General features: G+C 41.8%; 1 protein-coding gene across 3 annotated transcripts in view; it reads right to left on the reverse strand.

Moving 5' to 3' along the window:
- SLAIN1 (SLAIN motif family member 1) overlaps positions 1–26,110 on the reverse strand; it is a 59,165-nt gene extending 33,055 nt beyond the window's left edge. For 2 of the 3 annotated variants that reach the window (XM_045070881.1, XM_004754418.3), the window contains exons 1-2: positions 25,404–26,005; positions 12,098–12,237 (exon numbers count right to left, since the gene is read on the reverse strand). In XM_045070881.1, coding sequence (XP_044926816.1) covers positions 12,098–12,237; positions 25,404–26,005 — 742 coding nt within the window. Of the gene's footprint in view, positions 1–12,097; positions 12,238–25,403 lie in introns of all 3 variants that reach the window. The other variant, XM_045070882.1, reaches the window with a different exon arrangement.
- Between the last annotated feature and the right edge of the window lie 1,060 nt (positions 26,111–27,170).

Below are 27,170 nucleotides of genomic sequence, written 5' to 3' on the forward strand. Positions count from 1 at the left end.
GTGGCTCAGGTGGTTAAGCCTCTGCCTTCAGCTCAGGTCATGATCCCAGGGTCCTAGAATCGAGCCGCGCATCAGGCTCCCTGCTCAGTGGAGAGTCTGCTTCTCCCTTTCCCTCTCTGCCTCCTTGTGCTCCTCTCTGTCAAATAAATAAATAAAATCTTAAAAAAATAATAATAAAAAATAGCAAATGTCAAGAGACCCCATCTCTGCAGATGTTGGTATGATTCCAGATTATTCTTCCGATTAGAAAGGCACTCCCTTACAAAGTTTACCTAACATGAACTACACAGAGTAAGTTTTAATTTTGTGTTCCCAATTTGACAGAGCACCTCGAGATTGGAAACATGAGCTGATGAAGATAGCATCTCAGGCCAGGCAAGGAGAGGCTGGATGGGGTCCAGGAGACAGACACTCAATAACTTCCTAATGTTTCAGTTCAATCTGTGCGGCTTTTAACAAATGAAAAGACCACCTTGAGAGCACTGGATTAGTTGACAACTTTCTTTTCCATTGGCTAAGTTTAGAGAGGAATGCTACATCATAACAACCAAGGCAAGCACAGGAACCAGTATCATAGGAAGATAAAAGAAAAACTCCGTTAAGAAGCAGTATCTATTTCCATGTGCTTAGCATATAATCCCAGAGGAAATGAAAGATGCTCATAAGGAAACATGACCCAAGGCAGTAACTGTGTAGGGCTACACTCTTTGTGAAAATTACACCCACACTCCTCAAATGTGACCTGTCCTGATTCAATAGTTATGGATATTCAAGGATCTTCAGGCAAGATAAGCTTTTATTAACTGGCCCCAAATTAACTAAGCCACATACTGGGTGCTTCAAATTACTCAGATAAGCTTTTTTTTTTTTTTTTTAAATCATTATTTGGCTATTTAACATCCCAGCCCCATGGCATGGACTCACCAAAGGCTCTCAATTAGCCTTACTTCAGTTTAGGGTGTCACGTGAGTTAAGGCTCATGAAATTTCTATGGGTGTTTGTTATTTACAGTCTACAGGGTGGGGGTAAGGGCGCCTGGGTGGCTCAGTCAGTTAAGCATCTGCTTCCAACTCAGGTTGTGATCCTGAGGTCCTGGGATCGAGCCCCCAGACAGGCAGGCCCCCTGGCTCAGTGAAGTCTGGCGTCTGCTTCTCTCTCTGCTGTCCAATCCCCCCCCACACCCATGCCGTGTTCTCTCTCGCTCTCTCTAATAAATCTTAAAAAAATAAACAAGTGGGGGAAGTGATGAAGACCAGAGAAAAGCATGTCAGAAATGGAATACATATCGATCTAAGAAGCAGCAGAAGAAAAAGAAATAGTTAATGAAGTTGCTTTAAACTTTCTACTGTTCTTAAATGATGCTCAAAACTTTCTAATCTGGGATCCCAACTCGAACAGATATGTTGACTTACAGGTATAGAAAACAAACCCCCCCACCAACCCAAAGAAAAAAAATGCTATTAGTTTCCTATAAAGTATAAACAGCCAAACTAAGAGGATTCCCTTTATGTTCTGGTTCACATTCTGAATAAAGAACTGCACAGTAGGATTGTGTCCACATAATCCCATAGCACTTCACACTTATCAAAGTAATGTTACATTCAACACTGCCTGAAATCTTTCTAATAGCCCTGTGAAATCTGTTAAATGCCCCCACTTAACAGGCAATGGGCTAGAAACAAGTGGCATGCTTTCTTTCTTTCCTTCACTAAAATGTAACAACGAGCTAATACTTCACACCTGTCATATTGGCTGGCGTCGAAAAAACAAGAAAAAACAAGTGTTGGCGAGGATGTGGAGAAAAGGGAACTCTTGTGCACTATTGGTGGGAATGAAATTGGTGTAGCCGCTGTGGAAAATATCACGGAGATTCCTCAAAAAATTAAAAATAGAAGCACCATACAATCCAGCAATTCCACTTCTACGTTACCCAAAGAAAAAAACACTAATTCAACAAGATATATGTACCCTATGTTCCCTGCAGCATGATCTGCAGTAGGCAGGACATGGACGTGATCTAAGCGTCTATGGACAGATGAATGGATACAGGAGACGTGGTGTGTACACACACACACACAGATACTACTCAGCAATAAAAAAGAATTAAATCTTGTCATCTGAAACAACATGAGGGGACCTAGAGGGTATTACGTTAAGTGAAATAAGACAAAGAAAGACAAAAACTGTATGATTTCACTTATGTGGAATCTAAAAAGCAAAACAAATGAACAAAGAAACCGACTCAAATACAGAGAACAAACTGCTGGCTGCCAGGAGGAAACGGGGGGTGGGGGTGACACAGGTAAGGGGGTTAAAGAGGCACAAAAGTTCAGTTATAAAATAAGTCGTGGGAACGTGACCTGCTCTTAATCAGAGTTAAGGAACACGGAGGCCTAGTGAGCCCCATGTCTAACTACGAAATCAAAATGCCCCCCACCATATTCATTCACTCCACAATTATCACTCAGTCCAGACCACAGGGCAGTCCGTACCACAGGGCAGGAACTGTTCTAGGCACAGGTGGGTCAACAGCAGCGAACAAAACAGACTCAAATATCCACCCCCAACACTAAGTTTTGTTTTTTGTTTTTTGTTTTTAAAGATTCTATTTATTTATTTGACAGAGATCACAAGTAGGCAGAGAGAGGAGGAAGCAGGCTCCCTGCCAGGCAGAGAGCCCCATGCGAGCCTCAATCCCAGGACCCTGGGACCATGACCTGCGCCGAAGGCAGAGGCTTAACCCACTGAGCCACCCAGGCGCCAACACTAACATTTTACTGAGCACCATCAGGTAATTCTTTCCAGCTTGGCTTGTTGGATGTCTTTTACAACATCAATGTTCAATTAGTTTCTTTGCTCATGTAAAAAATTTAAATGTCCTCAAATTAATAAATCATTAAAAAAAAACCCATTCAGAACTTAAATCATGTTTGAGAATTTCTTAAGTTTTGGTATCCAAAAGGAAACGAGGGCAGGCTCCTGTCCTCAGATGCTTCTTCACCAAGTTGGAAAGAAGGCATAGATACATTAAAAATTAAGTAAAAAGATGCTCACAAAACAAGACACTTCCAAATGGAAAGTAACATTGTTAGGACCATTTTCAAAGAGAAAAACCAACCAAGATACTGAATATGTCTAAGACTGTATATTCTAATCAGGGTCCAATGCAAATTAAAAAGTACTGAAAGATGGCGCCTGGGTGGCTCAGTGGGTTAAGCATCTGCATTCGGCTCAGGTCATGATCCCAGGGTCCAGGGATTGCTTCTTGCAACCGGCTTCTTCCTCTGACCCTCCCCTCTCTTATATTTTCTCTCTCTCACTCTCTCAAGTAAATAAAATCTTGGAGAAAAAAAAAAAGGTACTAAAAGATTTAACTTTCAATGATGAATTATTTTAACATTACTTTCTGTACATTATCCAAAAAAGCCATTTCCATTTTCAAATGTATTAGTAAACAGATCTGACATTTAAGCCTTTAATATGTCTGCTTTATAAACATCCTTATTTATTGCCTGACAACCATAGAAAACAAACATTAAAGTAGAAGAGGGTGAGAATGCTTAAGTAACTGGACAGTGTTGACCACTTGATATAGAAGACCTTATACAGTATGAAATTTGGTATGAAAAGACCAGTCTGGAACAGCAGGAAATAAGTTTGGGGATCTCATTCTTCCAATAAACTTCCAGTTTAATTAATTTTCCATTAAAATATTAATTGACCTAGTCAATTGAGAATTTGGGGGCATCAGATACATATTAGTTGTGTGTGTGTGTGTTTACACCTTCAGCAATATCTTTAAAAAGCTCTTAAATGCAGGTGCTGTCTTCCAATAAAATTGAATAATGAAATATTCCTTTCTGTGCCTCGTTTTCTCCAGAAAAACAAACTTTCTTCAGAAAGGTAGGATGTTAATAAGCCTGTTCTCACAACCTCAACAAAACATGAACATTTCCCATACATACTCCCATAATTTGCTAAGTTTTGTTACCTTACCTAGATGCAGGGTCATGAGGCTATCAGAGCGTGAAGGCTATGTGAAGACCCTCCCCGAGAAGGCTGACAGCAAGAAGAGAGACAGGGGCCCTTCCCAAAGTCACGATCCACATAAACTCATTAGCAGCTGCACAATTAGGGACAGCCTTGGAAGAAACGCTATCCAACGTACCCACAGAAACCGAGGTTGACAAGCCCGACCTCACATGTGTTCCCAGGGAAATTTACTTCTTAAGCAGGGAGACCGCTAACTTGCTCTCTAATTAAGGCACCATCTCTTTTGAACGCCCAGAGAAGAAACTCTCCCTACCCCTTGGTTACGAAGTGTGAGAGATAGGAAAAGAAAGACAAAGGGAAGAAAACTATCCTTTCAAAAAAATCTATCTCTCATCTGTCCTGGTCACAGCAGTGGAAGGTCTCACCGAAGGTCTTTAAATTCCAGGAGGGGGAAGAGGGAGGGGAGCATAGAGGCACTTATCATTCTGCAACAAAATGCAGTAAGATAAGTAAAAACTATTTTAAGCTTCACAGGACACTGATAAGCGAGAGATGGCCAGTGAGGAAAGAGTGCAAAGACTCCACCTCACCTTAAAATGTTGGAAACCAAAACTAAAAATGTAACAGCAGTAATTGTAAGGTTTAATTCAATAAGAATTAAACAAAAATTATTTATTTTAGCAACAGCAATCGTTAAGGTGTCTGGTTCCCTTCTAGCCAGTGTGAAACAAAGTCACTGTCCTGGGGCAAATTTATGTTAAAATGAAGGGCAACAAACTTGATCTCAAAGTTTTTGTTACTTGGAAATGCTGATTAAGAGAGACATGAGATCTAAACAGGTGTTTTATTAGAATTATTTGAAAGTTCTAAAATATGGAATGCTCACATTATCCCAATTAAATATTTATGCTATAATAGGAATAAAGTTAAAACCACAATTTCTGGTATCAGTTAATTAGCTGTCAGGGACGAAGGACTCCCTTAATTGGAAGTCAGTAAGAATTGGTATTGAAGCGGGCGCCTGGGTGGCTCAGTGGGTTAAGCTGCTGCCTTCGGCTCAGGTCATGATCTCAGGGTCCTGGGATCGAGTCCCGCATCGGGCTCTCTGCTCAGCAGGGAGCCTGCTTCCTCCTCTCTCTCTCTGCCTGCCTCTCTGCCTACTTGTAATCTCTCTGTCAAATAAATAAATAAAATCTAATTTAAAAAAAAAAAAGAATTGGTATTGAAGACTAACTATTAATTCCTCCCTATTCTCTTACAAAACCACACAAGACTTTTTTGAGGACTCTATACTCTTTCCCCCAGTGGCTGCACGAGTTTGCATTCCCACTAACAGCACACAAGGGCTCCCTTTTCTCCATTTCCTTGCCAACACTTGTTTCTTATGTTTTTGATTTTAGCCATTCTGATGGGTGTGAGGAGTTTAAGGTTTAATTTTCATTTCCCTGATGATGAAGGATGCTGAGCACCTTTCCATGTGTCTGCAGGCCAAGCCATCTGTCCACCTTCGGCAAAACGTTTATTGGGGTCAGTCCTCTGCCCATTTTTAGTTGCATTATTTCGTTTCCTTGGTGTTGAGGTGCAAAAGTTCTTTATATTTTGGATATTCACCCCTTACTGGATAGATCATTTGCAAGTCTCTGCTCTCATTCAGTAGGCTGCCTTTCTGTTTGGTTGATGGCTTCCTTCACTGTGCAAAAGCTTTTCATTTTAGTGTAGTCCACTTTGGTTTTTGTTTCTCTTGCCTGAGGAGACATATCTAGAAAAATGTTTCTACAGCTGATATCAAAGAGATTACTGCCTATGTTTTCTTCTAGGAATTTTATGGCTTCAGGTCTCACAGTTAGGTCTTTAATCATTTTGAGTTTATGTCCACATTGGTTTAAGGAAGTGGCCCAGTTTCATTCTTTCGCATGTAGTTGTCCAGTTTTCCCTGCACGGTTTGTTGAAGAGACTATCTTTCCCCATTGTATATTTTTGCCTCTTTGTTAACAGATTAATTGACCATAAAGCATGGCTTTATTTCTGGGTTCTCTATTCTGTCCCATTGATCTACACACCCATTTTTATGCCAGTACCATACTGTTTCAATTCATACAGCTTTGTAGTATATCTTGTGATACCACAAGCTTTGTTCCTCTTTTTCAAGATTGCTTTGGCTATTCAGGGCCCTCTGCGGTTCCACACAAATTTCAGAATTATTTGTTCTAGTTCTGTGAAAAATACTGTTAGTATTTTGATGGAGATTGCAGTACATCTGCAGATTGCCTTGGGTGATATGGATAGTTTAAAAACATTGGTTCTGTATCCGTGAGCATGGACGATCTTTCCCCTTCTTTGCCTCATCTTCAATTTCTTTCATCAATGTACTGTAGTTTTCAGAGTATACAGATCTTTCACTTCCTTGGTTAAGTGTAGTCCTAGGTATTTTATTATTTTTGGTGCCAATTAAAACTGGGATTGTTTTCTTCCCTTTCTGCTACTTCATTACTAGTGTATAGAAATGCAACAGATTTCTGCATATTAATTTTGTGTCTTCCAACTTTACTGAATTAATTTATCAAGTTCTAGTAGTTTTTGGTGGAGTCTTCAGGGTTTTCTATATATACTATCATTTCATCTGGAAATAGTGAAAGTTTTGCTTCTTCCTTACAAATTTGGATGCCTTTTATTTCTTTTTCTTATCTGACTGCTGTAGCTAGGACTTTAAAAGTAGAATTACCCGATGATCCAATAATTCCAGTAAATACTGGGTATTTACCCAAAGAATATGAAACCACTAATTTGAAAACATACACACACTCCTTTGTTTAATGCAGCATTATTTAAAAAGTCAACATATGAAAGCAACCCAAGTGTCCACTGATAGATGAAGGGATAAAGAAGATATGGTATATATACAATGTAATATTACTCAGCCATAAAAAGAATGAAATCTTACCATTTGCAACCACATGGAAAGAGCTAGAGAGTATTATGCTACGTGAAGAAACTCAGAAAAGACACATACCAAATGCTTTCACTCACATAGAATTTAAAAAACAAAACAAATGAATACAGAAAAAAGAGACCATGAAACAGACTCTTAAATACAGAGACCTGGTGATGATCAGAAGGGTTGGGGGATGTGTGCAGCAGAAAAAGGGAATTACGAATACACATATCTTGAAAAATCCTGAAAAATGTACAGAATTGCTGAATCCCTATATTTGTATACCTGAAACTGTCAGTTATACTTAAACAATACAATTAACTGTAAAAACACACTAGAATGAGAGCTAAACTCCAAGTCTTCTAAACCTGCAAATAAGATGGAACGGAGAGGAGTCCCTATCAGTCTGAGAAGGGAACTTCATTTCGAAATGGAAAACGGATAAACATTGGGTAACAGACTTGGGTTCTGACATTCTCTGCTGTAGGGGCCCACAGTGGGGACAAGCCAACAAGAGTCTGGAATGTTCTGGAATTGGATGTACAGCCTACCACTGAAGGCAGAAAGCTTTATAGTGACGCAAAAACAGGAGGACTGTTTAGGAAAATACTGGGACCCTCAGCTCCCTCCCTTTCCCAAGCAGCTGCTCCTCTTTCACTTTTATTGCCTAAATAAGCCAAAATGAAAAGCGACTACATTTAAAATACCTTACACAAATAACGGTCCCTCACAAACACGGGAGGATTAAGAGAAGGTCTGTGTACGAGAAGGCAGACTCCATGAGGGCATGGACTTATCTGTTTGGCCACTGCTGTGTCCCCATCCCCTACAAAGTGTCTAGCACACAGCCTGTACTTAATAGGAGGAGCTCAGAGGAGCAGCAGAGGAGTTCAAAGAGGAGTTGTTGTTGTTGTTGTTGTTGTTGTTTTAAAGGTTTTATTTATTTGAGAAAGAGAGAATGAGAGAGAGAAAGAGCATGAGAGGGGAGAGGGTCAGAGGGAGAAGCAGACTCCCTGCTGGACAGGGAGCTCGATGCGCGACTCAATCCCAGGACTCCAGGATCATGACCTGAGCTGGAGGCAGTTGCTTAACCAACTGAGTCACCCAGGTGTCCCTCAAAGAGGAGTTTTTAAAACCTCCAAGAAAAGAGAACATCAGTAGCATGGATATGTAACAGGACAGAATATAAAAATCTGAACATCAATCCAGGGGATTCAACATCTGACTAAAAGGAGTATCTAGCATGAAAGAAAGGAGAAAACTGGAGGACAGGAGGGATTTACAGAGAAAGAAATCAGGACATTTTGCAGAACTCAAGTTTTCTGCTTAAAATGCCCACCAGCACAAAAAAATGAAAATGTCATGTACTAGAAATTAAAAGAGTCTGAGATTCTATCTAAAAGGTATTTCGTTCTTGAATAAATCCTTTAAAAAAATCTATTACTCAATTTATTGATTTATTTTGAGAGAGAAAGAGATAGCAAGAGAGCACAAGTGAGGAGGAGAGGGAGAGGCAGGCTCTACACGAACAAGGAGCCTGATGCAGGGCTCAATCCCAGAACCCCACGATCATGACCTGACCTGAAAGCAGATCCTTAACCGACTGAGCCACCCAGGAGCTCCTAAAAGTTATTTTAAAGAAAGCTCACAGGAATCAGAAATGAGAATGTTACAGGACCTTCCACAGCAATCCCAAAGCTGAAATATAATGAAATAACATCTTCTATACTCTGTTGGACATGGTCTCCAACCTAGAATTCTACACCCAGCTCAAAGAACAATCAAGACTGAAGATATAATGAAGACATTTTCAGACACAGAAGGTTCTCAAATTCTCCCTCCCCCATTTCCTCTTTCCTCTCCTGCTTCCCTGAAAAGGCAACAGGATTAGGAATTCTGCACAGAGAGGAAACATAAGGAAAAGGGAGCCCTGGCATCTGGGACACAGGCAGGGCTAAACTAAGGAGTGGACAGAATTCCCAGGATGAGGGCAGGGGGACATCCTCCCAGGACAGCTCTGAGGTGAGGTGTTGGGGGTGGGGGTGGGGGGTCCTGCAGAGAAGGAGTTCAGAGCCTGACAGGGGATCAGAGGGAGACACCAGCAGGAACAGTTAAAAAAAAAAAAAGGGAGGGGCGCCTGGGTGGCTCAGTGGGTTAAGCCACTGCCTTCGGCTCAGGTCGTGATCTCGGGGTCCTGGGATCGAGTCCCGCATCGGGCTCTCTGCTCAGTGGGGAGCCTGCTTCCTCCTCTCTCTCTCTGCCTGCCTCTCTGCCTACTTGTGATCTCTGTCAAATAAATAAATAAAATCTTTAAAAAAAAAAAAGGGAAATAAAACAATTAACACCCTTGGTGGATTTGTTTGCCTCACTATACCAGTGGTCAGTTCATTTGGAGCATCTGGGGGTAAATTAAGGACAAAAACCAAAAACAGTAAGTAAGTGTCTTTTCACAATTAACTCTAGGAAAAATAAAAGGCTAGACCAAAAAAGAGAAACAGAACAATAAAAATACGGCATGGCTGAGATATGATTGTTTGTATTGTGATCAATATTAATGTATCCCCAAATTGGTAAAAAGCTACATGGGAAGGAAGATGTGCAGAGAGAAAGTGTAAGGGGAAAAAAGTGTTTGAAGAATTAAACCTTCAACATCCAAAGTAATGAACTGACAACTCAAGCCACAGCCACATGGGCATGGGAATCATGAGAGATAAATAGCAAAACCACAACAAATAGCTCTTGTTAAGTAACCACATCTGGGTAATCACATGGGCACGAGAGCCGGGGTAGGAATCTGCTATTTTCCTTACAATACCCGTAAGATTAATACTTTCTAAGCTATAGAAAAATTTCCCTATAAAATAGAAGTTAAATTAAAAAAAAAAAATTTCATCCAAAGAACAACCGATTGTAGACAGTGACTTCTTATCTCATGAATGGATTACTGATTTTCAGAACAAAAGCATCTAGTATCACAGCAAGAGAGGATTTGGATGTAGAAAACAAATTTTGGAAAACACTAAGGTAGGTTTTGAAAAGCTAGTTCTCTACTTAAACTCTTACATGAAATTGAAATACATTACATTATGAATAAACACATTAATGCATGTCCTCATAACCTCACCATTCTGCTTCAGCCCCGCGTCAATGAAGAGAAAATTAGCTGATCAGGCACTTAGTCTCAAATCTCAAAAGCAGCCACCAATAAGAATTAATTACATTAAATTGAACAAAGTCTCCATTTTTTAAATCAACTTTGTATATAACTCTTCCTTGTGGGCAAATGAAGCAGAGGTCACAAACTGTGGCCTGGGAGGCCCAATCCAACCTCCCCCCAGCTCTGTAACACCTACCAGCTAAAAATTGTTTTTATGGGTTTGTTCTTTTTTAAATGGTTAAAAATATTTTGTGACACATGGGAAAAAAAATCATGAGAACTCAAATCTCAGTATCCACAGATAAAGGTTTATTGGAACACAGCCTTGTTTGCTAATGTTTGCCTCTATGGCTGCTTTTTACTGATGGTAGAGAATGTGTGGCCTGCAAAGCCTAAAATACTTGCTATCAGGTCCCTTTCAGAAAAAATCTGTCGACCCCTGAACTAAAGGATTCTAGTTCTGAGTTTCATTTGAATTTTATATATTCAAATAAAATTGTGCAAATTCATATATAAAAATGTCCATATGAAAAGTCCTTGAATCAAGAGATGTTAGAGACAGTCTACACAGCCCTTAAAGTCCAGAGGGATTTAATGGTTCGCTCAGGGTCAGTCGGGTAAACGGGAACAGAGTGAAGGTTGGAGTCTGCTGCCTCACAGCGCTGCTCTCTTAGATCAGAGTGTCTCCAACATTTTTACCCTAATGCTACTCCTTTGCTCCTACCCCACCATCCAACTTCTTACTAAATCCCTCATTTTGCTTTAGTTAAAATATTAATAAAATGTGCCCTTTAATTTGATGCTTCCCAAATATTTTAAACAAATTTCTGCTGATATTTACTTATGACTGTGCCAAAAAAGCAGCAGAGACCACTGACGAAGGACAATCTTTAAGGTTGGGGAGACCCAGCTTCCAGTTCTGTCCCTGGGGTATCACGCTGGTCCCAGTAATCTGACCTTCTCTCAACTTCACCTGTCTCTTCCCTAAAAGTGAGTGTGTCCCTAGCTCACAGGCGTGTGGTTAGACTAAATAAGAGGATGGCAAGGACTGAATGTACTGATGGTCACAGAATTCAGAGCTCAAGAAGTGTCACCTATTATACTCTGTCTCATGTCCAGATTTCGATACCCATTATTATCCCTGAAGGGCTTTACAGGTAGTGTTCGCAAACTTCACTGTGGGCCACAATCACAGTGGTGAACTTGTCAGTGCAGGTTCCCTCGGCCCTACTCCCAGGGACTCTGATTATTTAATCTGGAAAAGGCAGGACTCTGCATTTCCAAGCTCAAGTGTGATTTGGATACAGGGAATCCGTGGAATGGAAAGAGTCCCCGAGGTAATGAAGAAGATACCGAGGGGTTAAGAGATGAGCAAAATCCTCAGTGATCATAGTCTTAATTAAATACAAAATGACAAAAGCTAAGGACTAGAATTCCTTTGTAATTTTTCCTTCCACGACAGTACTCTCTCTCTCTCTCTCCCCTTTTTTTCCCTTTTTTTGGCCTTAAACTTATGTTCAGCCCTTTAAGTTAACTAATGTCATATACAATAGGACGATTATTTCCCAGTTTCTAAAGGTTAGGACTTCCAGTTATAGAACCAATTAAATACGTATGGAACTCAAAAAGGTCAGTACTCAGGTCCCAGTGAAACCTCCATTTTCTATCTTGGATTTCAGCCACACCACCTGTTGCTGTCCCCAGAAAATTTAAGGCTAAACCATTTTACTTATTGGTATATTTGCATAGAGAAAGGAAAAAAAAACACAGAAAAATAATATGCCTTCCTACCTTTCAATACAAACTGAAACAAGCTAAGAATGTGGCTAAAAACAAGCATGAAACTATATTCTACCTTGAGAAAGTCTGATGTGGGAGGAGTGTGGAAAAATCGCATGCAACAGCTACCCCTTGGGGTAAGGCTTTTCCTTTGAAGTGTCAATTCCAAAACCAGCGACTAACAGAGCTGACAGTGGCAAGAGTCTGAGAACGTAGATGTACAGGTTCGAAATTACCTTGCTCCAGTCTAAAGCACAGGGAACGCCTTGCTGCTTCCATCTCCGGAGTCGGGTTATCTAGGACGTGTCTACACCACTGCAAAGGGCTCAGGGATTTCTCTGATGATGTGAATGTCTTTGAAGAGCCAACGTATAACCTTAAAAAAAGAAATCTACATTATAGGTATTATATAGGTATATGGACATGACCTCCCTTCTAGGGAAAACAACATGTATTTCACAGTTTCTACTAACACAAAACTCACATTGGATTACTTCAAATACCAAAATTATTTTTTAACAGGCAAATACCCCCAAATAAAATGTAATGCTTTCTGTAGCTTGGTGGGAAGGAGGACTTCAAAACACTATGAGAAACTATGTCTCAGAGTCTGAGATCGGAGGCTCTTGCTACTGAACTAGCCTGGAACGGACGCCATGATGTTCTGAATGGATACCATGATGACCTGACTACCTCATTGTAGAAATGAACACTTTCATCTCTTTCTTTGATAGCAGAATGTTAAGTGAACCGGGCTAATATGTAAACAAGACATGACAAACTAGGCAAATTTTATGTACTTTAAAAAAAAAAGTCTAAAAATTAGTGAAAGTTCATTGATTCTCTCAACCCTTAAATAATCAGGTATCTGCCCCCACCCTGTCTCAAATCGGTACTAAACTTGGTATGTGCTTCTTTCTTACAAAAGCCAAACAGCTTTCAAAGATACGTTTTAAGAAAAATTTGCTTTCATCATCTATAACATTACACAGAATTCAAAATAACCACCATGAGGCACTTTAAGTTAAAGATTTTCTCGCTGACATATGGTGCTGAGGTAAACTATAGCGTATTTTCAGTCACAGGGTTATACAAAAAAAGTTCATCTTTTTAGCTGACTTAAAAAAGGAAGAGAAAGAATTATAATCACTGCTTCTAGTAATTAACTTATTTACGAAGCTGGATTATAATTATAAATCACACTAAAGTCTAAAGTAACACTCCTTTAAACAAAGTTACCATAATTCTAACGAGTACATGTTCTTGAAATCCCATACTTCACTATTCACGCTCATGCCACCGTAGTCAGGACCCCCACCTGTCAAAATAATTTCTCAGCTACCCAAGACGGTTGGGGAATGGTAGTATTCAGTAAAATTATCCTTACAGATCAGAGGTTGGCAAACTTTTTCTGTAAAGGGGCAGCCAGTATGTACTTGGACTTCATGGGACACAGTCTCTGTCACAACCACTCAATTCCACTATGGCAGCCCCAAAGCACCACAGAGGGTACGCAAGGTGAACAGTAGGCTGTGTTTCTGTAAACCATTTAGAGACACTGAAACTTGAACTTCCCATAATTTTCAAAGTCATAAAATAGTAGTCTTTTGCCTTTTTTTTTTTCAGTCATTTAAAAATGTCTGGCTGACCAACCATACAAACCATGCAGCAGGGCCAACTTGCCCCAAGATACAGTCTGCTAACTCCTGTTACAGGTGCAGATTCTGAAACACCGTTTCATCCATTCAGGAGTTCCTCCGTGGACCACGGTGCCTCCTTTCATCAGGAGTATATGGATTAGTTGAAAATTCTTATTCCTGGGCACAACTCAGTCTCCTATGACAAGATTAACACCCACCTATGTAAATCCATCCTTTCCACCACCACAGTCCCCCCCCCCTCGCTAAGAGACCCCTGAAGAGTCCAGTGTCACGTAGCTCACTCTAATTCCCCAAGTTCAAGCTAGCCTAAGTCAGCTGTTCTCAACCTCTGGTGCATCGAAATCTCTTAGTGGGCTGTTAAAACACAAATTGCTAACACTCGACTGCAGGCAGGTCTAATCTACCTGATTCAGAAGGTTTGGACTGTGGTCAAAGAACGTGACTGTCTGACAAGTTTCCAGGTGATGCTCGTACTGCTGTCTGGAGACCTCTCCTGGAGATGGACGCACCAATGGCTGGATGGCTAAGATGGCTTGCCAATCTCAGATGGCTAAGCCAATCTGAATCACTGCGGCATTCCTGTTTGCCCCATCACTGGCTTGGGCATAAGCTCTGGATACAATTCTAGCCACTAAAAACTAATGGGAAATATTCTGATGGGCAAGTTTCTCATGTTTAAAGCTGTCACAAAAGACCCATTTATATGCTTGCCTACAACACGTGTACGTATGTTGTAATACCCACAATGAAAAGCCTAGGCCCAGAAGGTTTCACTGCTGAATTCTACCAAATACCACAGAGAAAAGAAATTGAAGACCAATATGCCTCATGAGCAAAGAAGCAAAAATCTGGATATTTTAGCAAATTGAGTCCAACCGCATATAAAAGGGATACTTCATTGTTAAGAAGTAGGGTTTATCGCAGGAATGAAAGGTTGGTTTAACATTCAGTCAGTGTAGCTTACCATAGAAAAGGCACGATAATCTCAAAAACAAAAAAGCATCTGACACCCATCCCTGATTCAAACACACAAACAAAACAAAACTCTCAGCAAATTAAGAAGGAAACACTTTCTGATTAAAGGTATGTACAGAAACAGCATTCTTAACAGTGAAAGGCTGAATGTTCTTCCCCTAACATCAGGAACGAAACAAGCACTAGAAGTTCTAGCTAGTACAATCACACAGTAAATTAAAACATTTAGACTGGAAATAAGTAGTCAATCTATCTTTATTCAGAGATGACGTGATCATCTCTGCAAAAAATCTGAGGAACCTACAAAAAAGATACTCAAACTAACGATGGAGTTTAGGAAAAAAGACTCTAGCATACCAGATGAACATACTACAGTTAACTGCATGTCTATGCTAGGGACAATCAGTATTGTTGAAAATTCACTTCCCATTTACACCAAAACCATAAGATGCCTAAGGATAAATCTGATAAAGGATGTCAAGCCCTATGTGCTAAAAACTACAAAACACTCTGAGAGAAATTAAAGATATAAATGGGAAGACAGACCATGTTCACAGATCAGAAGACTAAATATTAAGATGTCAGTTATCCTTAAATGTATCCATTTAATAAAATCCCAAAAGTTCAGTAAACTTCTTGAAGAAATTTGAAAGCTGATTCTGAGATTCATATGGAAATGCAAAGACCCTAGAACAGTCGAAACAACCTTGGAAAAAAAGAGTGAAGTTGGAGAGCTACCGGTGAGTGGGACACATTACAAACCTATAGCAGTGAAGACAGTTGAGGAGGACAGTGACGACAAACAGATCAATGGGGAAACAAGACGGTCCAGAACTGCACATGTACGGAAAACTGATTCTTGGTGAAGTATAAAGACAATTCAATGAAGAAAGGATAGCCTTTTGAGCAAATCATGCTGAAACAAATGTCACAACCACTCCATTCCACTATGGCACCCCCAAAGCACCACATGGGAGTGCTCAATGCTTGACCTCCCATGCTAACACGGGGAGGACAGGAATTAATATACGAATTAAATGACTGCATTTAATTCTATATACAAAAAATAAATTTTGAGCCATACATTACACAATACCCGAAGTTAACGCAAAACAGAGATATAAAAACGTCAAACCTGGAGCTATAAAATTTTTAAAAGAAACCATAAGAAAAGTCTTTGTGTCCTTGGGTTGGCAAATATTTCTTACATAGAATTTCTTACATGGAAAAATATGATCCATTAAAGAAAAAAATTTTTTATCAGTTCGACTTCACTAAAACTAAAATTACAACTTTGCTCGTTGAAAGACACTAACAGAAGAATAAATGATAAACCAGAGTGGGTAAAAATATTTGCAAATCACATATGATAAAAAAAAAAACTTGTATGTAGACAGATGTAAAAACTCTGCGTACTCAATAATAAACCCAATTTTTAAAAATGGACAAAAAATTAAAAGACATTTCAACAAAGAAAATCTATGAATGAACAGCATATAGAAAATATGCTCATCATTTGTCATGAGGTAAATGCAAAGTAGAATCACTCTGAAGTATTACTATGCACCTATCAGAATGGCTAAAATTAAAAAGCCTGACCACAGCAAGCATGACATGCACAAATGAAATTCTCATACGGTGCTGGCAGAAATAGGAAACAGCCTAACCACTTTGGGAAAGATTTGGCAGCTTCCTAAAAAGTTAACATACACCTATTCCTGTTCCAGCCTCTCAAGAGCCATTAAGTATTTATCCAAAAGATATGAATGCATGTGTCCACACAAAGACTTATTTGTAATAGCCAAAACTTGAAAACAGCCCAAGCGTTCATTAAAAGATGAATGGATAAAAAAAAAAAAAAATTGTTCCATGCGTATAATCTAATAGTTCTCCCAACAAAAAGAAATGAACTATTGTTTCATGTAACACAGAAGAATTTTAAAATAACTCTCAATCCTAAGCAGCCAGACCAAAAACAAATGAAGAAACGGCAAATACTATACAATTTCATAGATATGAAAGTATAGAAAGCGCAGACTAATCTAGACTGACGGGCGAGCAGACCAGTGGCTGGGTGCCTTGGTGGGAAGTAAGCGGGAGCAGGAGAGAGGAAATGCAGAAGGCCACAAGAAAACTTGGAGCATTAAGATATGGTTCACTCTCTGGACTCTAGTGATGGTTTTATGGGGATATATATGTATGCCAAAACCTATCAAATAGTACATTTTAATATATGCAGCTTACACTTCACTTATACCTCAATAAAGTTTTAAAAAAAGATCTTACAAAAGCAATTATTTTCTGTCCTTCTGTGTCGAGACTTGAGCAGCCTTTCCAGGTGAATGGAATTGAGGTGAAACAACAAGTAGGTGCCACAGCCCTGACATAAATGGGCCACTAAACTAGTCAACTATGGAACTTTATTTTATTTTATTTATGTACTTTTTTTTTTAGAGGTGAGGGAGAGAGAGATTGCAGGGAGAGAGAGAATCTTAAGCAGGCTCCATGCCCCGTGCGGAGCCTAACACAGGGCTCAATCTCAGATCCTGAGATCACAACCTGAGCCGCAATCAAGAGTTGGATGCTTAACTGACTATGCCCCCAGGTGCCTTTTTCTTATTTACTTAGCTTTTTTTTTTTTTTTTTTAAAGAGAGAGAGAATGGAACTTATCTTTAGACTTCTTTAATAAGTTATCCCTACTGTTTTATATACACACAAATTCATTCCACTGCCGGAGTCTCTGCTTGTTCTCAAACCCCTCTCACTGCCCCAAGAAGCCACTGGGTGAAGCACTGTTCTGCTCATTACCTCTAGCATCATAAGAACTGCTCTTACCTTCTATTACAAAGCTTCCACCAACCAGTCTACCTCAGGATTTTAGGTACTCCCACGAGTTGGATTTTTTTCTGGTAGTTTTTTGTGGGGTTTTGTTTTGTTGTTTTTGCTTATAGGGGAACTCCGAAGTTTCCTTTATCTGTTAGGGTCTATGCACTATAGTTCCTTCATTGGACCACACAGACTCATAGCATATTCAAAAGCAGCACTTGCCCCCACCACCTCTTCCCCACCATGACCCAAGACCAGAGGATGGCCCAGAAGCTCTGACTTCAGGCACAAATTCAGCTGAAGGAGGGATGAAGTACTTTACTGAAACAGAGAGGTGAAATGAACACCTCCATGTCGACTGGCTCAAACTTTAGTCCCATTTTCCCTTTACTATTCCTAGACCTGTCTTGTGTTACTCTTTTATTTCCCAGGAGTACAGAAACTTGGGTCCAGAGACAGATGAACCCAAGAAAAGACCGAGGCATCCTGAAAGTTGAACTGGCTACCCACCCAAACCCTTGTTGAAGAGCTCCACCCACACAGAGCTTTAGATCAACTTCAACGCCCCCCTCTTTGGTGCAAATAATCAGTGACACCAGAAACTTAGAACATTCCTTTTAAATTGAAAGCTGAGACCAAAAGTAGAGAGAAAGAAGAACTGAGAAAACAACAGAAAGAACTGATGAAAAATCTGAGATAACCATAACTGGTATCATCTGAGAGAAAAAGTTACATTCACAAATAATAATAATAATAATAAGATATTAAAAAAAGAAAGATTCTTCATTCTTGGAAAATGAAACTTTTAGCATATACAAAAAATTCAGTAAGTGAGTTTGAAAGATCAAGTTGAAGCAGTCTCCCAGATGCAAAACAAAGACACAGATTTACAATGAAAGAAGACAAACAAAAAAAAATTAAATGATTGCATCAGGTGGGCCTACATCTGATTATTGCAAGTTCTAAAACACAAACATATATATATGCACACACATGGAGAGAAGATTATTTTAAAAGGGGGGGGGACAGAAAATTTTGAGAATTGAAGGCAGGCCATTGAATTCTCAAGTGAGAACACCCATAAATGTCCAGTACCACAAATAAGAGAGGCCCATACCAAGATACAACATGGCATTTTAGAAAACTAGGGATAAAAAAAACACTAAAAAAGAAGTCAAGGATTAGATATCCAAACCACAGGACACTTCAATATCTAAAACCTAATAAAAATTAGAACAAAATGAAACAATGCCTTCAAACATAAGAGAAAGTGACTTAGGCTTATTATACCCAGCCCAACTATGAATCTTTCATGAGGCTAGAATAAAGACATTTTTAAATAAGCAGAATTTCACATTATCCTTCTCATAATAATGCCCTTTCTCAGAAAACTACTGGAGGCTGTGCCCGCCCCCACTAGATTAAACAAAATATATGAAGACAAAGAATTTTAAAAATGGGAGGTCCTACATAAGCAAGAAACCTAAGAAATTCCCACTAACACAGCACTGTGCATGCAGCCTAAGAAGTAAACAGTAAAGACCGGAGCAATGGGCTTAAAAGGTCCAGAAGGGATGGCATTACAAAGTAAATTGTTAAAAACAAATTTAAAAGACTGTCAAGTATGCATGACCTTATCGACGAGTTTATGGCTCCAGGAGAGTATTTGAAAAAGTAATTCGTAATAGGGATTAAAGAAATTGAAGGGGGGAAAGAGAGGTCATTAGTAACTCTTGGAGGAAAAAAAGGGTGAGAGGAAAATAGCATATAATTAACAGGGCTCAGTTAATAACCACTATAGTCATAATACAAGTGTTATATAGCATTTAACACAAAAATAATGAAAACCATTATGAGAAGGGAAAGATGACATTGTGGAGTGGGGGTGAGGAGAAGAGAGCTTAGTCTTCATCTTCCAAAACAAGTCTACAGACGTCTAAGATCATAGAGTACAAATGACTGCTCAGAAATAAAGAGCAAAAGAAACAACCATATGAGAATCAAGTGATGCCTGTGCAGAGGACTCAGAGGTCCGAATGATAGAGGGCTCCTGCTTTCTGTAAAAAGCCTCGCTATTTACCTTCTGCTTATTGCATTACTTTGATAAAACTTTAGAAGCACTGTGCAAAGCGTGAAGACAATGGATCATTTTCAGAGTCAGTCTCCAAACAACGCACCCAGGATAGCTCTGAGCCTACTATTTCTATGGGGAGGCCGAGAGCTGGACCTAAAGAAACAGGAAGATGGAGATCACAGGGCTACAAACTCCTTGAGTGTGACAGAACACCAAAATTAGATAAGCAGGGTAAAACCTGTATTTGCCCCAAATAGCTCCAATCTTCCAAAAAGTCATAAAAACCACCTTATTTGTTGTCATTACAATATTCCATTTTGCCATCATTAATGCCACATACCTCCTAGTGACTTATAAACTGCTCTTTCAATTTCTCTAGTTCCACTGATGAAACTATATTAGAATCTAGCAAGAGACAAGAAAAACCCTCACCTAAAACTTGAGAATTCTTCAAATATTAGGAAAGCTATCTTTGAAAACGTCACACTCTAATTTTCTTTAACTTTGCATCAAGACCTTCCAAAGGCATGTGACTATAAACAATTAGCTTTCTCGTAGAATCTCCGTACATTTCACATTCTGGATGCCCTCACTTAACTTCACTCCCATGCTAACACAGGGAGGACAGGAACAACATCAAACCTGCCATCAGAATAATCACCTGAGTGCTTCAAAGGACTATTACAACTATCTAGAAAAAAAAAAATCAGTTATTCTCAGGTAAATGTTTGATTCTAAAGTCATCCTTCTGATAACAACAAAAACAAATGATATGGCAAAACATATGCATATGTTTTACATGCCTGACACTGAGAAGGAATATGTGGCAATTTTCAGACGTGTAATTTAAGAGCTTTCAAGCATCACAAGTCCTATTTTAAGGAAAGCTGAAGCATCAGCACTGATAGGCAATCAATCAATCTTCGAGGGAACTGAAGCATCTGATTCACCAGCGCCCACTAGAGCCACACTCGGCAGCCATCGCAAAGCAAATTCACAACCACTAAGCTATTAAAAGGACACATGAAGCCCAAATGGGAGTTACGGAATTGTCCTACAGCAGACTCTACCACTGTCCCTCCACAGTTAGAGCTGGATTCTATTCTGGTGTCTCACAGCAGGGTTTCAAAGACCTCAGCACATACTTCACTCCACTCCGTTTGCCTCTAGAAAACACTGCGGTTTTCAATTAGCATTGTCAGAAAGTGAAGCACCCTCTGGTCTTTTCACTGAAAATCAATTATGGGGGAAAAAAAAAAAAAGACCAGTTCAGGTGGTCTCATTTAGCTGTGCCATATGTACAGTACAAGGTGTTCAGCAGCTTTGATGGAGAATTGGCAAGGATTTCAGCCAGCTGTCGAGGGTCGTGGTGTTACACTCGAAAGATGAATAGCTCATTCATTAAATTTTCCTTAATTTGTACATAGCACTCTTTCCCCTTTATAATCATGACTTTTCTAATGTCCTTTCCATTGGGTAAGTTTAAAATCTCTGCCACGTCCCTTTTACATAAGTTTCAATATTCTTCTAATTGCCATTCCCCTAAAATAAAGGCCCTACAGGACTGTATTTTCTGTTAGCTGGCATATCATTATCTTGACATTTTCTGAATATAGACTTCTCTCCCTGACTGAGGTGCGCAAGACCTGACTTTCCCCGGTGCTACCCTCTCTTCAGAGAGCTGGGCTTCTCCACCTGCTTTCTTCAACACCATTTTGCTTTCAGATGGTGTAAAATGGGAGTTTTTCTGACTGTGACCTTAACGCACAAATATATTTACTATTTCGGCCCAGGGCACACACATGTAAAACTGAAACAAGTTCAATCGATACAAATTTGTATCACAAGATATGCTGCCTTCTGATTTTATATTCTACTGCTCTTCATTTTTTAAAGAAGAAATGCTGGTCAAGCCACTAAACTGACCTTATGACACGCTGACGTGCATAACCAAGCTTGGGAAGAACAGCCGTGCTGTACACACTTCGGAATCAGTCTCAACCATTTGAACTGTGGTTTTAACCTTTCAGTAAATAACTGGAGGAGCTTTTAAAGTCGATTCATCGCACACTTCAGTCCCTCAGTCAGGAAATAGGGGAGCTGAAATAGGTCATGGAAAGGTCTAGAGTGAAGTTAACAACTTACTGCTCCTCTGGCCACTTCACACCAATCTGCTCTCTTTTCCTGAGAGAAAGCTGCTTCTCAGCTTGGTGACACGGGACAGTGATTTTGAAAACATCCTTCCATACACACTGGCAAATCATCCAGGCATATGTTCCAAGTATGTATCAAAGTCACCATCCTTGGAGCTTAATTTGCTCCTGAAATTCAGAACCCCCCGCTTTCTAGCCTATGGTTTCCTGGAGAGCTAAGGTTGTCAAATTAGTAGCGATCCCTGAAGAGCCCATGTAGCAGGACGTGAAGTTTACTATGGGACTATAACAATTGGACTTAAGAATTAAAGGTTCTAGGGGGCGCCTGGGTGGCTCAGTCAGTTAAGCATCTGACTCTTGATTTTGGCTCAGGTCATGACCTCAGGGTTGTGGGATCACGCCCAGCGTGGGGCTCTGTGCTCAGCAGGGGGTCTGCTTGAGATTCTCCCTCTACCCTTCTCCCTGCTCATGTGCTTTCCCTCTCTCTAAAATAAATAAGTCTTTAAAAAAAAAAATTAAGGTCCTGGAACCACAATCCAATTTCCTGAGACATTTACTTCTAGCAGCCCTATGCTAAGATTAAAGAAAAAATAATTTAAATTCAACTGAGATAAATATTTGAAGAAATGAGACAACTGTTTCATTTCAAAGATTTTCATCAAAATGAAAAGGAGAACACACTACTCACAAAGTTTTGGTTTTTTATAAACAGAAGATACATGTAGGTTAAATAATTGTTTGGAAAAAAAGACCTAAGAGACTTGATTGATCATTCATTAACTAATGAACTATCATCAAGCAAATACTGATTCTACAACTAACGGTTTTCCTCCTACACATAATTCTTGAGCCAAGTATTGTCGGGGTTGTTAATAAAAGGTGAAGAGTTACAAGGTTTTATTAGAAAAAAATGGGACTTGCATGAAAGAACTTCTAAAATATTCAAAGATTAATCTACATCTGTGAACTTTCTTTCCTGAAGATAAAACATCTTGCGGGAAATACTGTTCTAAATAATCAAATATCAATTTTAAGTCATCAGGATGAAACCATGATAAAAATGCATGAAAAATTATAGGGGAGACAGTCAACAGTACATGGGTCCTTAATAAATATGGTTACTTTAACAATGATGCAACTGTTACAGGGAGACAAAGATGTCCAAGATAGGTTCAGTGAAAGGCAGTTTAAAAAAAACTGATGTGCATTTAAGGATTTGGATAATTATGTTTGTATCTTGAAGGCTCTGCAGAATGTTAACAGTTAAACTCTGAATCATGGTAATGAATTCAGGACAAGAGGAAAGACTCCTATGACTTCATACTCACATCTGTGAGGGCTTTTTTCTTCCACGGTGAAAATGTAAAACTATTTTCAAGTATTTTTAGAATAATCAGGTACTTATTATCCACTACAGTGGTTTCCTAACAGGCGAAATAAAGGTAAGCTGTCTCCCTTTAAACGTATGAGGCAATCCAAATGAAAAACACCCTGTTTGTGAGACTACAGGACAGGGACGTACACAGTTTACAGCGATGAAGAACGTCATCAGCATTAACAAGTAGGTTCAACTTGGAGAATGAGGCCTGCTATTTGTTCATCAATAGGCCAAGATAATGTAATACAAAAATATTTTAATGTATAAGGTGTCAGGACAGAAAGTTTTCTGTAAATCAGGTGACCTTAAAAATGTTTTAATTACATTCCACCAAAGAATAATTATCCCTCCGTTTTTCCACATGGGATTCTAGTCCTAAATTTCTTCTGAGAAAGACATGCTGTAAAACAGTGTGCCGCTTGTCTGTGGAAACATCCATAAAGTGTCGGAACATTGATTCATGTACTCCCCTGAATATTTGATGAGTGAAATTAGTAGAACCTGCTATACTTTACAACCACTTCAAACCATCTCAAGTGCTAACAGAGGAATTCCATTAAGCAGATCATTTTTCCCCCAAAGTTATTCCAATACTATTTTGACAAAAATTAAACTATGAAAAGCCTGCATATCAAAATTCTAGCAGTAGCTGGATGATAAATAAATAGGTAGAAGTCTATTCAATGGAAAAAAATTTATAATTCTGTTAGCTATGTATATACCAACCCAATTGAATACACTTATAAAATCATAACTATATCACAGGCTTTAAAATGCTAACATTTTTAATGGATAAGATTGATGCCCATCAAAAATACAAATAAGTTGCCTTCTACCATTCACGTATCTCCAGAAAAGGCCAAGTGGGCCCTAAATCAAGATAATATAATTTGGAAGTAGCATAAGGGCTTATAGTGATCATAACCCAAGAACCGCCATGAGAGCACTTTCTAGTACCACGCTCAGGATGAAACTGTTTACAATACAGCCTGGGCTCCACAAACACAAAGGTGTCATTTCTAAAGAATGGCTCAAAGCTACGCATAGTGGTGAGTTGTTCTGATCTTTACAACTTGAGCAACCAGCACAGTTGCCCACAGGTGGAGCACTAAGGAGGGAGGAGGAGGAGGAGGAGGAGGAGGAAGAGAGGATGCTTTATTGTAGCTCCATCCATTTTGATTCTCCGAATCAGGCCAACTAGTTAATGCACGTTACCATCAAGGGTTCTGAGAGTATAAGGGAACACCACAGGTCTTAACGGGGAAACCGGTAGGGTTCTCCATTCTCATTCCCTCTGTGGGATCATGCAACAGGACCACAGAGAAAGTAAGGAAACCCCAGCTTGCAAAAAACAGGAAGGGTCAGAAGTAGAAGGACTCAAAGTAAAAGGACAACTGTGCTTCATGCCGCAGCTCCGGAAAGGTGAAGGCTGTTCATTTTCCCTGCAGGAACTTAAGTCTGACCTCCTCTGAGGCTTCAACTCATCTTATCATGTCCCACTACCTCTCCTGATGGAGGAAAGCAAAGGAACCAACCAGAAGTCAGTCATGAAAGGACTAACCCCATGAGAAAGCAGCATGAAAAATAAGGGAATCAGACCCCCCCCCCCACAGTTACTCATTGATGGAAAACAGAGCTAGCCAGATTTCAAATGAAAAGATAATGCCAACCACAAGTCTTCTGATAACCAACTCACGGTTTCTAAAAAAATAAAATAAAATAAAAAGTTGCTTCTCACTTTTCTTTAATCAACGGTTCAGTTTTAAAAATTGAAGAAAGGTCCTTGATTTCTAAGTAACCGTACTTTCATGCTGCCACTCCATTCCCTGAAAAAGCCCTCGTTTTTGACACCATTACGGACAGGAAAGCCCATGAGGGCAGCATATTTCAAAAAGCAAGTCAGCCTTTGAAACGAGACGCTATCAACGAAAAGGCAGCGCAGGAGGACACGCGACTGCACAAGTCCAGCTGCAAGCACGACTCTCTAAGGAGAGACCGATCCGTCCCTGGGCGGCTTGGGACGCCACGGGACGAGACCGCAGAGCTCGCAAATCCTGCCCAGCGTTCGTTTGGAAGGAGAGACCACGAACAGTCGCAGACTGAGGCCAACCCCTACCCATCCCCCGCTACTCCCAAAAATGACGGGGGGGGGGGCAGGACTGAGTGACAAAAAGATGGCACGGATTTTTTAGTTAATGCTAACAGGGAGCTGGGGACCGAGTCATCAGCGCAGAGCAGAAGACAGGGAGATGCAGGGGACCCATTCATCCCCAGCTGGCTCAGCCTGAGCTACGAGAAACAGGTTTCCGCCCCCGTGAAAAGCCTCCGCTCCTCGCCCAGTTGGGCACCTGCCAGGCCACCACGTCCGGGGGCAAGGACGAGGTCCCCCTCTCCTCCCCGGCCCACGCCCTCCCCCGCCGTCCCCGGGCCTCCGAGGCCGGGGTTCCGGGGGAAGGAGCGGAGCCCGGCAATACCAGGTGTAGTCGTCCTCGTCCCGCCAGGCGGCTACGCTCTCCAGGTCCAGCGGCTCCACCTCGTCCAGCAGCGTGGGGGGCGGCGAGGGCGGCGCGGCGGCTCCCCCCGGCGGCGTCCCCGCGCCCCCCGGCTCCGGCCCGCCGCCGCCCGCGCCGAAGAAGCCCGCCGCCGGCTTGAAGTAGACGAAGGGCGCCTCGGGGGGCTGCGCCAGGCTGCAGAGCAGGGAGGGCGCCGGGCTGGGCAGGCAGTAGGTCCCCGAGAACGCGGGGCTGGAGCCGCCGCTGCCGCCGCCGCCGGCGCCCAACGCCAGCCCGAGCCCCAGAGCCCCCGAGGCGGCGGCGGCGGCCGGGGGGCTCCGCGGACCCAACGGGCTGCAGGCCCCGGCGGGGGGCGGCGCGGCGGGCGGCGGCGGCGGCAGCAGCAGCAGGTGCGGGGCGGCGGCCGCGCTGGCCGCCCGGCTCCGCAGCTGCTCGTTCTGCTTCTCCAGCTTGCGCACTAGCTCCTGCAGCTTCTTCACCTCCAGCTCCGCGTTCACCACCGGCCCGGAGCCCGCTCCGGAGCCGCCCCCCGCCGAGGCGCATTTCACCTGCTCCGCCATCATCGTGGGCCCCGAAGGCGCCGCGGCCGCCGGGATGGTGCGCGCCGCCGCGCCCCCCTCCTCGAGCCGCGGAGAGACTATGGCTCCTTCCCTGCCACCCGGGCCCGGGGCGCCCACCACGCTGGGACAGAGGCCGAGCCGGCTGTTCGCATCAGCACCGGGCCCCAGCCTCCGGCCGAGGCAGCCGCCGCCAAACAGCTCTGCACATGCTCAGAGCGTCCCTCCAGTCCCCTGGGCGCCGCGGCGGCTCCGGGTTTTAGCCGCGGCCCCGGGGCGGGGCGGGGCGATGCCGGGGGGCGGGGCCGGTGGAGGACCTGCCGCGGGGGAAAGAGGAACTCGGGAGGGCGGGGCAGGCAGCGGAGGCTGGGGTCCTGGGGCCGCCGCCCGCGCTACCTAGCCCTAGGTGCCTGATTGGACTTGGTCCGAACTTTCCCGCCACAGGCGCTTCCGCAGCTGCGGGGAGAGCGAACTGTGCGGATCTCTGAGCCTGTTCCAAAAAAGCCGCTGCAGGTGTCTGCCCTGGAGGAGTGCACGCCGCGCCCTCTCGTTTGCGACGGTCTAGGAGCTTGTGCTCAATGACCTTAGCCACTAGCCACTGGCTGAGGAACCAGAGGGCCAGGGACCGTTATCCTAAGGGCTGGGAAATGAGAAAGTGGAACAGAAAGACTTGGAGACCATGCTATTCATCCACTAATTGGTAACCCAGAGACAAAATGGTGGGAGAGGAGCGCAAGGAGAAAGAAGAAATCCTGAGAGTGGCCCGCTGCTGAAGAGCCAGGTGTTTAGTTTATTCTAAAAGAGTCGAATTCAAATTATTCTGTTACCACCGATGTTTGTCATAATAATGCTAGAGCATTTTCCATACTATGTATATTCTTACGTTTATCAGACAAAAGATATTTGAGCACTTAACTGTTTCGGACACGATTCTAAGAGCTGGCCATCGAGCATTGAACAAAACAAGCAAAAATTGGGGCACCTGGGTGGCTCAGTCAGTTAAGTGTCTGCCTTAGGCTCAGGTCATTATCCCAGGGTCCTGGGATCGAGCCCAATGTTGGGCTCCCTGCTCAACAGGGAGTCCGCTTCTCCCTCTCCCTCTGCCTCTTCCCCAGTTTGTGCGTGCTCTCTCTCTCTCTCTCTTTCTCTCTCTCGCTCACTCTGTCTCTCA

The sequence above is a fragment of the Mustela putorius genome, unplaced genomic scaffold, assembly GCF_011764305.1.
Source record: "Mustela putorius furo isolate JIRA1106 unplaced genomic scaffold, ASM1176430v1.1 tig00003974_pilon_pilon_pilon, whole genome shotgun sequence".
Classification (NCBI taxonomy): domain Eukaryota; kingdom Metazoa; phylum Chordata; class Mammalia; order Carnivora; family Mustelidae; genus Mustela; species Mustela putorius.